Below are 15,440 nucleotides of genomic sequence, written 5' to 3' on the forward strand. Positions count from 1 at the left end.
AATAGAGAACCCTAAATTTTGGTTTCGAGAGAGAACACAACCTCACATGCCAATCAATTGAACAAGGAAAAATAAACAATCAACTAAGATTAAACATTTCTCAGCCATCAACGGCTTCAATCCGAAAGAACTCAAGAAGGGGAAATTTAGGGTTACCCGCATTTATCAATTTCCAGTGAATGAGAGTGTCGGTCACACACTGATAATTCACATAATAATTAAATTTTAGAGCGTCAAATTTAAATATGAACTGATAATTCAGTTTAGAAACTTCCAGTTAGATGTATGCGAATTGCATAATGTAACAACTAATAATTAAATTAAAGTAGCTCATTAGTTTCCAGCTGCCGTATTGATCGATTGCACAAACTGTAGCAAGTTCTCCATGGAAGAGCCTCCTTGCTCATCCCATGCCTTGTTCATCACGTCTCTATACTCCTTGGCACGTCTCCTGATTTCCATCCCCTTCGCATCAGGCCCCATCACCAAATCCACCACCTCCTCCACCTTTGCCTTTGTTGGCTCCGAGCTTTCCACCATGCCTCTTGCGAGTTCAACACCCAAACCCGACTCTATCAACATCATCGAATTAAAAATTTGATCTGCGTTGAGTGGCCAAGCGATGATCGGTACTCCATTGCTCATGCTCTCAAGTATTGAGTTCCATCCGCAGTGGCTGAGGAATGCTCCGGTCGATCTGTGGCCGAGAATTTTTAACTGTGGGGCCCACCCATGAACGAGTAGCCCTATGTGTTTTTGCTTGATCCTGTCCTTGAAGCCATGGGGTAACCATTCATCTCTGAACCCACCCCTCTGATCAGATCCAATTGGAGGCCTGATGACCCAAATAAAAGAGCAACTGCTGCCCTCGAGACCTTGTGCTAAATGCATCATCTGTTCCTGTTGTATTGTGTTCTGAGACCCGAAAGAGATGTAAAGCACTGATTCCGGTGGTTGTGAGTCTAGAAATGTCATGATTGCAGTGTCATCTTCAGATTTTGAAGAAGATGGTTGATTGGCCGGAGCTAGTGGTGGACCGATAGGCCAGATTGGAAATTTGAGGGTTTTTCTAAGCATACCTAGACCAAGTGGTTCAAACTCTTCAACAGTATTTACCACCATTGCATCGGTCTTGTGTAAAAACATGATCTGTCTCTTTACAAATTGAGACCATTCATCTGTACCGTCTGCTTCTAGTAATAACTTTGTCAGTTGCGATCGGTCCATTACCACCTCTGGATATTCTGGCAGGGAGAATGAATTGCTCTCTGTCAGTGTATGAGGAAGGTTATACCACAGAGAGAAGAACACTGCTCCTCCAAATGCACCCATGGTGAGAAAGGTAGTATGAAAGACTTTGTATTTGCGTGCTACTTCAACCGTCCAACCGAGGAAAAAGTCGGTCACGATGCACAAGGGAGCATGGTTTGATGCATTTGAAACAAGACTAGAAATGAAATCATCAAAAGCACTGTAGAGTGTTTCGGTAGCTTTAAATAAGGTGATGAATTGAGGTACGGGGAGGTCAGCGAGGGATTCGGCACTGGCTGGAAGGCCATGATCAGTAGGGTAAAAAGGGAGGGAATGGAGCCGGAGACGCGAATCGGGAGGAAGAGAAGATCGGATTTGATTTGTGTTACGAGGGGTTGAGACGAGAGTTATGGTCAAGCTGGGCCAATAACGGTGGAGTCGAGTTGCAAGGGAGAGAAAAGGGGAGTTGTGGCCTTGGGCTGGAAAAATGAAGATAATTACATGAGCTTGAGGTTTTTCCATGGAGGAGACAAGGCACACAGTCTAACTCCATGATTGAAATGAGCCCATTTAACAGTTGAAAACATTTTTTTTATTTTTCATTAAAACTTTTTCTAATGGGTAGGTCACTAAGGTCAGTAGGTGTACATCTTGAAAGTGAAATGCAAATACTTTTTTTATTGGTAGGACGAGCTGTCAGTGGGTTTGATTAAGTATATGAGGCAATGCTTTGTCCTATGTGTGCAGCAGGTTGAAATCAAATCTGAATCCCTACAACATTTTTGGAAAACGGTTTTGGTTTTCTCCTATATATATAATCGAATGATAAGGAACTTAGGAATCCAGATCTATGTAACCTAATATTTCTGTTTAAAATAATGGCCGTCCGATAAGAATTCGGACCAATCCGGTCCGACGTTAAACATACGGGGTTGATGCGTATTCTGATTGTATGGTTCCGATCCAAACATAAATATTATGTCACTTTAGGTGATACGAAGTCAGAATTTAGGGGGTCCTCCTTTTGGCTGAAATTTTGAGGTTGTTCTTGGCAAAACGTTCCGGCGTTAAATTGATACATGAGAGTGATAAAATAGTGGCCAAACACAAGAGATGTATTTAGTGATCATAAATTGCTTGCGTATGCACATATGTAAGCAAGCATTACTCAAAAATAAATAAAAGAGGAAACATCAATTATATGACAAAACTAAAAATATAACTGTGATGGTGTAATTGTCCATATTCATTCCGATGAATGGAATGGGCATTTTGTCTTTTTTTTTTTTAATGACAAAACTAAAAAACTTAAAGTACTTTACATCCTTTATGGAATATCAATTTCCACGCTTTATTGCTCGATCAAATGAAGATTCCACCCGGTCGGGAGCCCAATACATCTCCAACTTGTAATATAAGACAATCAGAAGGATTATATATTATGAGGGCATTATTTTGATAGGTCATAGAGCAGGGTTTTATTAAGTATATTTCTGAGTGTGCTCTTAATTTGTTTTTATCTGGGGACAGAAATTAAAAGGACATACATTTCCATTGTTAGATCCACCAACAAGCAGACAGGACAGAACTGTGCTTCAGTCAAATGAAACCGGCATGCTCAGTGCGGCAAGGATGAACATCCCGTTGAATATGTGCTTAACCAGCCCTTCCCCTATTTTCAAGGAAGAAAGTTTTACATATAAATAAATAAATTTTAAGCAGGTGTTTATAAGACAATTAAATAGCATACCTTGAGTGGGCCGTCAATAACCGTGATTACATCCTTGGCAAAAAGATGTGTAAGTACATGTTATCTAGCTAGTAGTATCGGACAAAAACGGTCAATACATGCCCATTCATCTTCACCACCGTACCGCTTGCACCCTCCAAAACCCCAGAGATCACCTTTATTTTTTTCCCATGCTTAAAAAACTTACATAGCTCCTCATTGAAAGAAAGTGTTTCCTGCATAAATGGAAGTTTTAGTAGTGAGGAGGGATCCAATTACACTCTTTTTTGGTGACACCAGATTACACTCTATATTTTTGAAGTCTAAACAGTCGACTCAAACCGTTCAACATGATGAATATGTTAAAATGTGCTTGCAGATCAAATTTTATATTTTTTGGAATTATTTTGCTATTTATTAAGATGGGTACAAAAATTCAATAGTATGAATATAGCGATTTTGTTAAATACTTAATAAATAGTAAAAAAATTTCAAAAAATATAAAATTTGATAAACAAGCACATTTTAATATATTCATTATGTTAAACGGTTTGGATCGACTATTTGAAATTTGAAAACTTTGAAAACCGAAAGTGTAATTCGGTGTCACCAAAAAAAGTGTAATTTGATCCCTCCTCGTCAGGAGGATATACCATCTAGTCACCTAGACCAACACCAAAAACATGCCCGAGTCCAAAGGAACTTGAGTTGGAAGTCCATATACCATAACTTTCATATGATTTCTATTTAGTAAAGTACTCTGATTGTGTTTTTAACTAATTAATCATCAATATCTAAGTAATTATCTTGTAAAAAAAAACCCACTTCAAAGTTGTTTACGGGAGAAAAAGTAAAGAGATCAACAAATCTTTTGAAATTGATATTTGCTAGAAAATTAGAGTTAGTGGTTCTTAATAAATTTATATATATGGAAGTATTAATCATTTTAATTTGTACATCTAATTTTTCTAGTCATAAAAGATAAAACTAATTTAAATATAACTTGAAAAGTAATTTCATAGAAATAACAAAAAAAATACAAAACATGCAAGAACATACCATAAATACCATAATAGTCGAGCCTGTTGAGCCGCCCCCATTTTTTGGAGAGAACAACGAATCAACCAAAACCTTCCTTTTTCTTTTTCCTCTCAAAAACCTCACCATCTAAATTCTAAATTACATCTAGCTAAAGAGATTTTACAACTTTGCTCTTTTTCATAGAGAAGCACATGTGCGGCGTTAAATATAAGCATGCTCACGCTATTTATAAACACTTATAGTCGGTTTCAACCATTGAATGACACAGATACAATGCTAGGCGAACAAAATCATCTTCACTAAATATCTAAACAACCTGGTTTTAAAAAACCACACCGCAAAAAACATCGCCGTTGTTTTTGATAAGCATGAAACATTGAAACATTGTTCTAATACTATCTTTGTTCACACATATACGAAACCCTAGTCATTTATTAAGCACTTTATATTTGATCCATAAATGGTTGAGATTGAAGATATGAGAAGAAAAAGTAACTCTTAATCGTTAGATTAGTTGATGTAATCTATAAATGAAATAGATTAAACAATCATGATAGGGTACAATCCCAGTCATTTGATTTTAGATGAGAGAGTTAAATTATGGAAAAATTTGGTATATATTTATCAAAATTCACAATTTAACAATCATTCCATGCAGATTTTTTTAATAATTTTAGATTCTAACATTTTAGAAAATATGTGAATTATTTTACAGGTCCTACGTATTAACTTCTTTTATGTTTTTTGTTTTGTTATGATTTGCAATTTCTACACACAAAATTTTATTTCAAATTGCTTAGTCAATCTAAAAACTTAATTATAACATTTCAAAAATATATCTCACTTACATTTTCAAATTACAGATTTTGTTATTTAGACGATGATCTGAAAAAATAAGGCATGCATGCATCAAAATGTTTTCCAAGATTTGTGTATTCTGAAATTTCAATATACATAAAACTTGTAGTAAGAATAGAAAAAGTGTACCGAAGACTTGTTGTTGCTCGAAGAGAATAAAGTTATTAATTCACAATATATTTCAATTTCTTTTTCAGGTTACAAATTTTATTATGTTATTTTGGTTCGACGAGACATGAGAAATAAATTTTACATAATTTTTTACATGTATGATTTGTAAAGTCAAAAATTGATGTTACTACCTAGAATGAGCAGATATTGATTAAAATGCGTTTCACATTCTTGACCGCATAGCTCTTTATTTTTAAACTTGTACTATAAGAAATAAGCTTGTAAAAAGGAGCAAAGTAACATGAGACATCGGCTTTATTTGTAAACCTCAAACTGTCAAAATATAACTCCTTAATAATTTAATGAGTTTTGTACATGACATTAATTTATAATTTGTCCTTTTAGTAAGGCGCTCCTTGGATTTAAATCTTACTCAAAAGTTCTTAAATGCATTAAGAAAAGAACTAAACCGATTCAGAGGAGGTTTAAAATGCACCATTCCTTTTGTGCTTCTAACGTGCACCCTTTTCTCATATTTTCATTTTCAAAGTTCAAATAGTCAATTCAAACCTTTCAACATGTTCTTCGTATTAAAATGTGCTTAGAGACCAAATTTTACATTTTTTGAAGTTTTTTTTACTATTTTTTTAGAATTTTTTGAAAATAATCACTTTGCTTAATTTTTTATTATTGTTTAGTTTAATCAAAAATTCTGAAAATATAGTAAAAAATTTCAAAAAATGTAAAATTTTGTCTCTAAGCACATTTTAATATGAAGAACATGTTGAAAGGTTTGAATTGACTATTTGAATTTTGAAAATAAATATATGAGGGGAGAGTGCACGTTAGGAGCACAAAAGGAAGGGTGCATTTTAAGAATTTTTTTGAAAAACCATAAATAATTAAATCAATTTTACGGAACCAACATGATTGCTTTTACCATAAGGACCGAACGGTCCGTTCGGTCTCACAATCACCTTTTCCCCAGACCAAACGGACTGTTCGGTCTCAACTTTTTCTTTTTTTTTCAGTTTTTCCAATTCTTTTTCAATTCTTCATGATTGCTGCACAATTTCTGCCACAGAAGATCTGCCAGTGATAATTTTTTCTCCTCTATTATTTTTTCTCCAGACCAAGCGGTTGGTTCGGTCTCTATTTCAGAATGAGAAAGATATTGATAGAATTGATTTGATTATAGGTCGCACAACAATAAAAAATAAAATAAAATAAGTATATAACAGGTATATTACACGAAATCAAATTAGTTCTATCAATATTTTTATCCGTGATATTTTAATATTTTCATCACAATTAATAACCCATCCATCAAAGTATAAGAAAGGATAAAAATAGAATTTGTATCATCTACATTAATTCAACTTTTGAGTTAATGCATAATGAATCAGGGCTGTTCAATTAGTGTTGACACAAATATTAAAGATATTTCGTGCGTTTTACTTTAGATCAGATCTTGATTAAACGGTCAAGATACATTAACTCAAATGCTGAAGATGCGGACTCATAAAAATAATCGAGGATGAGTATCTCTCACATGGGATATATAAATAACAGTCAAACCAAAATCAGTTCAGTACCTATTTAAATTATTGAGACCGAACCAACCGCTCGGTCTGGAGAAAAAATAATAGAGACCAAACGGTCCGTTCGGTTTGAAGAAAAAATTATCACTGGCGGATCTTCTGTGGCAGAAATGATGCAGTAATCGTGAAAAATTGAAAAAGAATTAGAAAAACTGAAAAAAAAAAGTTGAGACCGAACGGTCCGTTCGATCTAGGGAAAAGACGATTGTGAGACCGAACGGAACGTTCGGTCCTTATGGTTTTTCAAAAAAAAAAAAGCAATCATGTTGGTTCTGTAAAATTGATTTAATTATTTATAGTTTATTAAAAAAATTCGCATTTTAACCCTCTCTCCATAAATATAGGGATTACTAAAAGCTAAAATAATAATAAAATGATGAGAAAACCTTGATAGTGTCAAAAGGGTGACCAGTGATGACCATGCAAGCAGCCGGCCACAGACTCCTTGGCAGCCTCACCAGTTCCCATGGAGCAAAAGTGCAAAACTATTCTTTCCAGGGCTATTAAGCAAAAATTAGCAACGATGATACAAATTATAGGAGAATCAAGGGCATTTTGAGAACTTGCACAAGCTTTCAGACCAAGGAAAAAGGCGCATAGCGCGATTTTACATTGGAACCTCTACTAATCCCAAATTATTTTAATTTAGTTCAACTGAGTACTTCCAGACGATTAGGGTTTAATCGAAGCTCTAATTCAGTATTAAAACTGATCAGGCAAACTTAATCTCAAACTAATACATAAGGAATGGGAATGAGAAGGGGTTTCGACCACTCTAACTGGTATTTCTCTTTTTCTCCTCTCTCTATCTCCTTTATCTGTTTCTCCGTGAAATAAACAATGAATAGAATGCGGAGAAAAGAACAATATATATAATTATATATTGTTCTAAATAACGCGCTATTAAACTTTTTTGTTGAATTTTCGTCAGCATTGCAATCGTGCCTTTTTAGGTATTGTTCAGGGTTTTCAGTATGACATGCGATATTTGGTTTAGGGTCTACTGCCAGGTTTAGGTTGAATTTTTTTCACGTACTATTTTTGAATTATGGAAAATTACAATATAACATGTACTGTAACAGACTAATGGTGATACCAGGAGAGCGAAGCGGTACCGATGGTGTCCCAAGCGATGAGAGAAACTGGTCTGAACTTCCAAAAGACATTCTCCATCTCTTCTCCAAAAAACTCACTGATATCTTTGATTTCATACGCTTCCGTGCTGTGTGCAAGAGCTGGAAATTATCAGCCCTAGTCACTGATCCTCCTCCACTTCTCCCCTGGCTTCTAGAGGTCCGCCGTGAAGAAGACCGTGAAAACGCCGTTATACGCTTCTACTGCCTCTCGTCTGGTAAAGTTCACACTATCACCTGTTCATGTTCCCGTGGTGCCTGGCTCAGGGGCCCTGCACGCCGCTACTTGCTTGCCTCTCAGTCGAGATTCCAGGTGTATCTCCTTAATCCTCTTACAAATGATCAGATCCATGTCCCTTTTGTTAATGCCTGTTGGTGCCCCATATATATTGGTCCAGATTCAAGTGAAGGTGGCGATATTGTGGTTATATCAGGATTTAAAAATTATTTTGACATGGTATTTAATACCCGACCCAATATGATGGTTTTTTGGCGACCTAAGGCTGACGATTGGGTCTATGTAGAAGGGGTCGGCAATGGTGCTAATACATATTATAGGGGACAATACTTCTGTAACGACAGTGAAACTGGAATTACGAATGTTATTGATAGTGCAACCAAAAAAATGGCTTATCAAATCACAGCACCAGAGGACACAAACCCTCTTCTAAGAGGTTACACGGTTATAGTCGAGGCAGGAGGAAAGATCCTAAGGTTGTTCCAACATTACGAGGCTGAGCAGTATCACTTTGATATATACTGTCTTTATTTTGGTGATGGTGAAGCGAAACCTTGTTGGGGGAAAATCACTGATATTGGTGACCAAATGTTGTTTCTGGAAGGTCATCATGGGTTATCTTTCTGTGCAAGTAACTTTGCTGGATTCAAAGGGAATTGCATTTACTTTTTGAAAACCATGCAATATCTCTGTAGATATGACATAGGAGATGGTACAACTGAGGTCCTGCCTTGCCCTTTTGATTGTGTGGATACTTGGTTTGTGCCAAGTCTGGTATAGCTCTCCAATATCAATTATGCATTCCTTAAGAGCCAGGTAAGTTTAACTGAGTATTAATTTAGCTTTTTGTTTAGTTGGTTAGATATTTAGTTCAGTTGTTCTAGTCTGACAGCCTTCTTAACTCTTTTAGTGATCAGTGTTTTTTCAAAGTAATTTTAGAATTACAAATTTTACCTACTTGTTTTCACTTATGTTGGTTTCAGGTACTCAAGAGTCAAGGCCAGTTTTGTGCGTTTCCGCATATTAAGCTATGAGAGCGCTTAAATATAAGTCGTTACTGCTGCCACTTGGGTTAATTTTATTCTCACTCAGGGTTATTATGTTAGGATTTATTACGATTTCAACTAATATTCTAATATGTTGAAATTTGATATCTTGTAACCATTCACCATGTTTGGCATTTATTTCCATTTTATATATCTAAATTTATACCTTGATATGTTGTATGACCGGCTATGATTTATGAGTATGCAATACGTGGTAGTAATTACTATTATGTTATTGTTTGTCTATATGATTATTTGCATTCCAAGCACAAAATTATGTGAATATAAATACTGCAGGTTGTTCTTCAATGTGAACATAAAATAACTTGTGGTTATACAATTTAAGTTCTATATAATTTGGTGGCCAACGTTGTGATAGGAACTCATCCTTTCTCTTTAAAATTACAAATAGAATTGACATATTTCCAAATCCTGCAATCTGAATGCACACAGGGATGAAAGTTTGCTTCATATGGCACGATTTGGAGGGAAAATTCAGCTCCAACAAAATCTTGCGAAAATTGGTGGGATTTGGCAGGACTCCTCAAACTAACGTAGGAAACTTTATCAATTTGTTTGTGATTTTATATTTTCTTATTTTAGTTTATCGGTTAGTATCTTTGTTGATAAATGTAGATATTCACATTAGACAATGAAATGAGGCTGTCTGCTTCAGTATATGTTATATAGACGCACAAGAAATTTAAGATTAGACAATTTCATAGTTGATTTGCGTTTGGAGAAAAAAAAATTAAGATTGGTTTAAACTTTGGGAAATTGTAGAAAACTATGACTGTATTTTGTTTGACTTGAAATTAGATCCAGTTCAGTTATTTAAGTATTTTGTAGGAAACTATCACTGTTAACTAATTTAAGTTTGAATTTAAGGTAGGGTGTAATATAAATTTGGAATTATTTGCTGACAGTTCTTTAATGGTGTCTAATTTGTTGGTATTGAGATATCACCTGGAGTTAAAATTTGCCATTTTTTGAGTTAATTTCAGCATTTGCAATGTCATCAGTGAAAAAAAGTCAGAATAAATCATGAATGACAATACCCCTGTACAAATTAATTGAAGAGGCAAGGGCAATGTGGTAATTTGTGTGGTCAATTGTAATGATTTTTTTTTGGGCTATGTCAAGCTTATGATGATATAAATCAGGGTTTGAACTGATGTAATGGTGTTGTATTGCCATTTGTAACTACACGATTATATGAACAAATTTGACTTTCTATTTTTGTTGTGTCTATTTTATGTTTTCCATTTGTAACTCAATTGATATATAATGGTCTTGTATTTAATGGCAGGTTGTTGGTGCTCTCTCTCCTGGGATTAGGCTTTTGTAAAGATCTTGTTTGTTACCAATTGATAATTTGGTACCATACTGGTAAGGTGGTACATGTTTTTGTACTAGTGAAGTAGAAGGGAGAAACAAGATAATTAGAAGTAAATGACACCTTCATTTAAAATTAAAAAACATCTTGGTCAATTCAATTTTTAAAATAATTAAATAAAATGTTAAATAATTAAAAGAGGATATAAGACAAAATGTTAATATATTATGGTGATTTCAAAAGTTCATATAGACACAAGAAATTTTGCGGGAAAGAAAAAGGACCTCCTAACTTCTTTAGGGTAGCGCTATATTAAGGGCTATGACTATCATTCGATTATATAAGAGAAAACCAAAACCGGTTTTCAAAAATGTTGCAGGGATTCAGATTTGCTTGCAATCAGCTGCCTGCTTACATTGCTACACACATAGCATTGCCTCTTTATAAAATTCATATTCTTAATCACCATTTTTTGTAAACTGTTATTAAAAAAAATAATAAAGGAGCATGAGTGCGTGGTTTTTTTTTTAAAAAAAAATATCAATACCAAATTTTAATTTTGGTATATTCCAGGGGTACTAAAATCGAAGTTCGGTACATCCCTTACCACCCAACTCTACCAAACTCGGTCACAGAAAATCCCCAAGGAGGTGGTACCAAATCCCTCGTCCAGTTAGAGTGCGTATCCTCTGAGATATCTCAATTTTTAAGTGACCGACGTGTCCGGTGCCTATTCGGGGGTGATGTAGGGGGTCAGTATTATGTGTGCTTTCAGATTCGTGCATAGCGTATTTAAACGGTTGGGATTTTCCATAAATTCACGCAAAGTTTGAGAATTCGTCTGGTTATCCCTTCCTATGCCGAATTTGAAATCCTGTCTCCACCTCCCTCTCACACACATGACGCACCAGTGTCGTAAATAACGGTATGTGGTTATGGAATGAGCAGGTACTGCCAAGCGATTAATTGAGAATAATTGTGAATAATCAATCATAATCGGAAATAATCGGCCAACTAATTGAAAAAAATTCATAACGGTTTGATTATTGCCAATGACTAATCAACTGATTAATCAACCTAAACGGACGTTTTTTACAACATTGACACACACAATATCAAAATATCAAACTGCACGACTCCTCTCTTCTTTCTCTCTTTCTTCTTCCTCCAACAACCATGGCTAGCCTTTTCTTTTCTTTTCTTTTTAAAAAAAAACCCTCTCCACTCATCTATTTTTTATTCTGATCACGTAGATTTGTATATATTTCGAAGAAATTCAAAAGAGATTTCGATCTACATATTTTGCTAGGCATGTCGTTTTTATTTATTTAATTTGTAAATATTATTTTGTAGCGTAAATTTAGTTTTTTTGTTGTGTGAATATTTATTTGTAGTCTAATTTAGTTAGGGTTTAATTATTTGTAGTGCAATTTTTTTTGTAGTGTAACTTAATTATGATTTAATTATTTGTAGTGCAAATTTATTTTTTTGTAGTGTAACATAAATGTACATGTCGGTGTGTCTTCTATTTCACGTCTGTGGTCTGGTACACATTTATAGTAATATGAGACTTTTCTTAAACTAAAAATTTAACAATGAACCCTCCAAATCCTTTTTAATTTTACAACGTAGAATATTAATGTAATTGAAAAAAAAAATTAATACAATTTTCAAACGAATATCACAAGCACAATACCAGAAACGATCGGTATGTAAAACATCTTTTTTACATACTAAGATCCGCCCTTGTGTTTTGAAAAGTGATCATTGATATCTCCTCTACCTTATTAAGGAGCTTAATGTCTAGATCCTGCAAGGGTTCTGATTTACTGTTTTTTGGACGGAAGGATGCTCAGCCATTGAATTTTCAGATCGCACATAATATGCCTTCATTTGATGAAATACACCCTTTTTATGTGTAGAGGTCTAAACTTAGTGAAAATTATATCCGCCACACGTAATGCCACACATATTATCATATTATCACATGTATTTCTATTCTGCACCGTCGGATCTGAATCAAAATTCGTGCAGATCAAATCCAACAAATGTAATTTTTTTCGCTGAAGATTTAGAGGCGCCTCTCCCAGTTCCCCTCCCCGATCGATCTATTTTTCCCCCACACCGACCTATCCAATTCTCACTACCAAACCCTAGGTTTTGCCCCAACGTAGGGTTTACATGTCTTTATCGATACCAGTAGTGAGAAGGAGAGCGGAAGGGAAGAAACACAGTACGAGATAGAAGCGTGATGGTGTCGCACAGCCTCTTCGGGTGGTCGCCGTCTCACTTGCAGCCTCTGACACCGGTGTCACAAGTGTCAGAAGAAATTGCCTTCGCCCTATCTGGACCCTATGGTGGACGAGGGCACCGGAGTGATGGATGACGAAGCGGGGGCCGACAGTGATTTAGAAATACCAATATGATGATTTGGAGAAGAAATGGGTATGGTTTTCTTCTCTATCTCGTTCGATTTTACTTGATTTTGTATTGGCTTTTGAGAAATCTGTGTGGGCCCTTGGTAATATATTCTTTTTCTTGCATTTTTACTTATGCAGAACAAAGAGGCAGCCTCAGGGTATGGTGATGCAAGGTATTTGTAATTGATTTTTCATTTTGCTTTTTAATCTAATTAATTTTTTGCATTGTATTTTCACGAGTGTCTTACAAAATTGGCATATCACTTTCAATTATTTCATGTGAAACAGTTCGATACCGAGAAGGAGACAGCAGGATGAATTCGAGTTTTTTTATTTTGAAGGGGATGAAGAAGAACACAACCGGCAGCAACCGTTAAAAAGTTGAACTATCACACCCATATGAACAGAACCTCCTCCAGTCGGTGGACCCAATCTGAAACCGAGTTGTTCTACAAGGTTACTTTTTTTTTTTTTTATTGATATCAATAAAGTTTACAACATTACATATAGAGTTTACAATATGCATTTATACAAAAGATTGTGCACATAGAGATTACAGTACAAATTTTTACATCAGAGCACAATCTGAAAAAAACTGCAAAACTGAAAACAGTTTACCAGAAAGTATGAAACTGAAAAACTGAGACCAGTATACCAAAATTCACAATCTGAAAAACTGAAAGTAGCTTACAGAAACCCTAAAAACAGAAAACAGTATACCAGAAAACCGGAAAAAAAACTGAAACAGTATACCAGAAAACATTAGACTATCTCTAAAGAGTGGGAAAGGTTGCTAAAATATAACGAAAATTTTACAAGGTTGCTAAAATATATCTATGGAGTATTATAAAATAAAATAAAAAATATAACCACTTGGAGCATCTCAGAGGATCCAGCCCCTCCCCCTTTTTGATTGCCATTTCTTTTGTCTAAATCTATTGTTTCTATTTATTTGGTTGTTTATGTTATAGGGGATACGACAGTTTGGTACGGATTTTGCGATGATACAACAGCTTTTCCCAAATCGAACAAGACACCAAATAAAATTAAAATTCAAGAGTGAAGACCCGACACGTGTACGGAATGCCATCACACATAGACTCACCGGTTAGCTCTTCTTCTTTTCATTTTTATTTTGTTTATTAAGTGTTTACTGTATTTTATTTCTCAATTTTTTTTTGGGTGTAGATAATTCACAATTTGAGAAGGTTATAGAGATTTTGGAGATCCAAGCGGATAAAGTTGCACCAGAAGAATCGGAACCGTCATATCAGGTTCGTCTCTAACTCAATAATACCTATTTTTCAATAATATAATATTGATTTCTTATCAGTGTGCATTGTTTCTTATTAAAATAAGGCTGATCAATGGAAGAATGAAGAAAGAGATGAAATTTTTGAAACTTGCCCTAATGATTTGGATAATTCTGGCAAACACGACTCTGCGCCAAATGAAGATGATTTGGATGCAGTTTTTAATTGGGACAATGAAGAATTGGGGCAAGAAGATTTTGTGTTTTGAAACTCATTTGTGAATCATCAAACCATAACTTCAGTTGCTTCAAATTTTTTCCATTTGCACCTAAATGAGGTTCTATTTGCAAATGCATCCTTCTGTTCATAAGGTGCAATGTTCTCTCTCTCTCTCTCTACCACATTTTCTCAACCCCCCTCTCTCTCTTAACTTATTGGAACTGTGTATCTGATCGATTTATCAGTGCCATTTTAAAGTGAGTTCTTGAAGGGTGCAACCGCAAATAAATTACGGAGGCGTATGATAGCTTTCTATAGAGGCTGATAACAACTTCATAAATTATCTATGTTTTTAATCTTATGTACCAATTTTTTATCAATTAATATAGGTTTTTTTTTTGTTTCTCAATGTTGAGTGTATTAAATTTAAAAGCCTTGTATTGGCTTTAGCAACACTTCATTATGAATGTTGATAAATTATAAATAGCTATCAACATTGATGTGGATAAATTATGAATGTTGATTTTTCAACTAATTTATTCATATAAATAAAAATTAAAGAGTGATAATGTTTTATGCAAATGTAGAGAAAATAATATAGATTGCTTATAACAGTTTTATTTTGACATAATTTTTTTTAAATATTTGTTATCTAGAAAAATAAGAAACAGAAATATGTTAGAGGCCAAATAAAATAGAGCCATTTGAACCATCCTCCACTTTGGAGAGTTACCACAATGTTTGAATAAATCAGGAGCGTGATCATTTGAAGTTGTGTATCAGTCATTCAAGTTACTCGTCACCTAGAAACTTATATACAAAAAAAGGAGTAGAATTATTGTGTTTGTAAGTTCATCAAGTCTCTTTGTGAACTCAATTTTAAAATCTATCAGATTGACTTCAAATGATGAATTCAAATTGTTGAAAACCATACCCATTTCTAAATACCCATTGGTATTTAGAAATACCAAATTATCACATTATTAAATTATTATTCGAGATCATGGTTCAAAATAATTAAAATACAGAATTATATAAATTCTCTAATAGTATGTCTCTTAATTTTTGAATAATTATTGATTATAATGTGATCCCGTTGCAACGCACGGGCACGATACTAGTATTATATATAGATGTAGCAAGGGTGTACCGAATCTTAATTTCGACACGTCCTAAAATGTACCCAAATCAAAATTCGGTATTG

General features: G+C 34.5%; 1 protein-coding gene, 1 long non-coding RNA gene and 1 pseudogene across 2 annotated transcripts; 2 read left to right on the forward strand and 1 right to left on the reverse strand.

Moving 5' to 3' along the window:
• Nucleotides 1-333: 333 nt before the first annotated feature.
• Nucleotides 334-1,773, reverse strand: LOC144543933 (UDP-glycosyltransferase 92A1 pseudogene; annotated as a pseudogene).
• Nucleotides 1,774-7,123: 5,350 nt separating this feature from the next.
• LOC144543636 (putative F-box/kelch-repeat protein At5g24040) lies at nt 7,124-9,566 on the forward strand. Its single transcript, XM_078291971.1, has 3 exons — nt 7,124-7,373; nt 7,674-8,778; nt 8,946-9,566. The coding sequence occupies exon 2, from the start codon at nt 7,678-7,680 to the stop codon at nt 8,740-8,742; it is 1,065 nt and encodes a 354-aa protein (XP_078148097.1). The 5' UTR covers nt 7,124-7,373; nt 7,674-7,677; the 3' UTR covers nt 8,743-8,778; nt 8,946-9,566.
• Nucleotides 9,567-13,846: 4,280 nt separating this feature from the next.
• LOC144543765 (uncharacterized) lies at nt 13,847-14,691 on the forward strand. The gene is made up of 4 exons (XR_013508061.1): nt 13,847-13,871; nt 13,953-14,038; nt 14,124-14,388; nt 14,482-14,691. It is a non-coding gene; the product is annotated as an uncharacterized LOC144543765 (long non-coding RNA).
• The last annotated feature ends 749 nt before the right edge of the window (nt 14,692-15,440 follow it).

This window comes from Carex rostrata, chromosome 25 (genome assembly GCF_964058835.1).
Source record: "Carex rostrata chromosome 25, lpCarRost1.2, whole genome shotgun sequence".
Taxonomy (NCBI): domain Eukaryota; kingdom Viridiplantae; phylum Streptophyta; class Magnoliopsida; order Poales; family Cyperaceae; genus Carex; species Carex rostrata.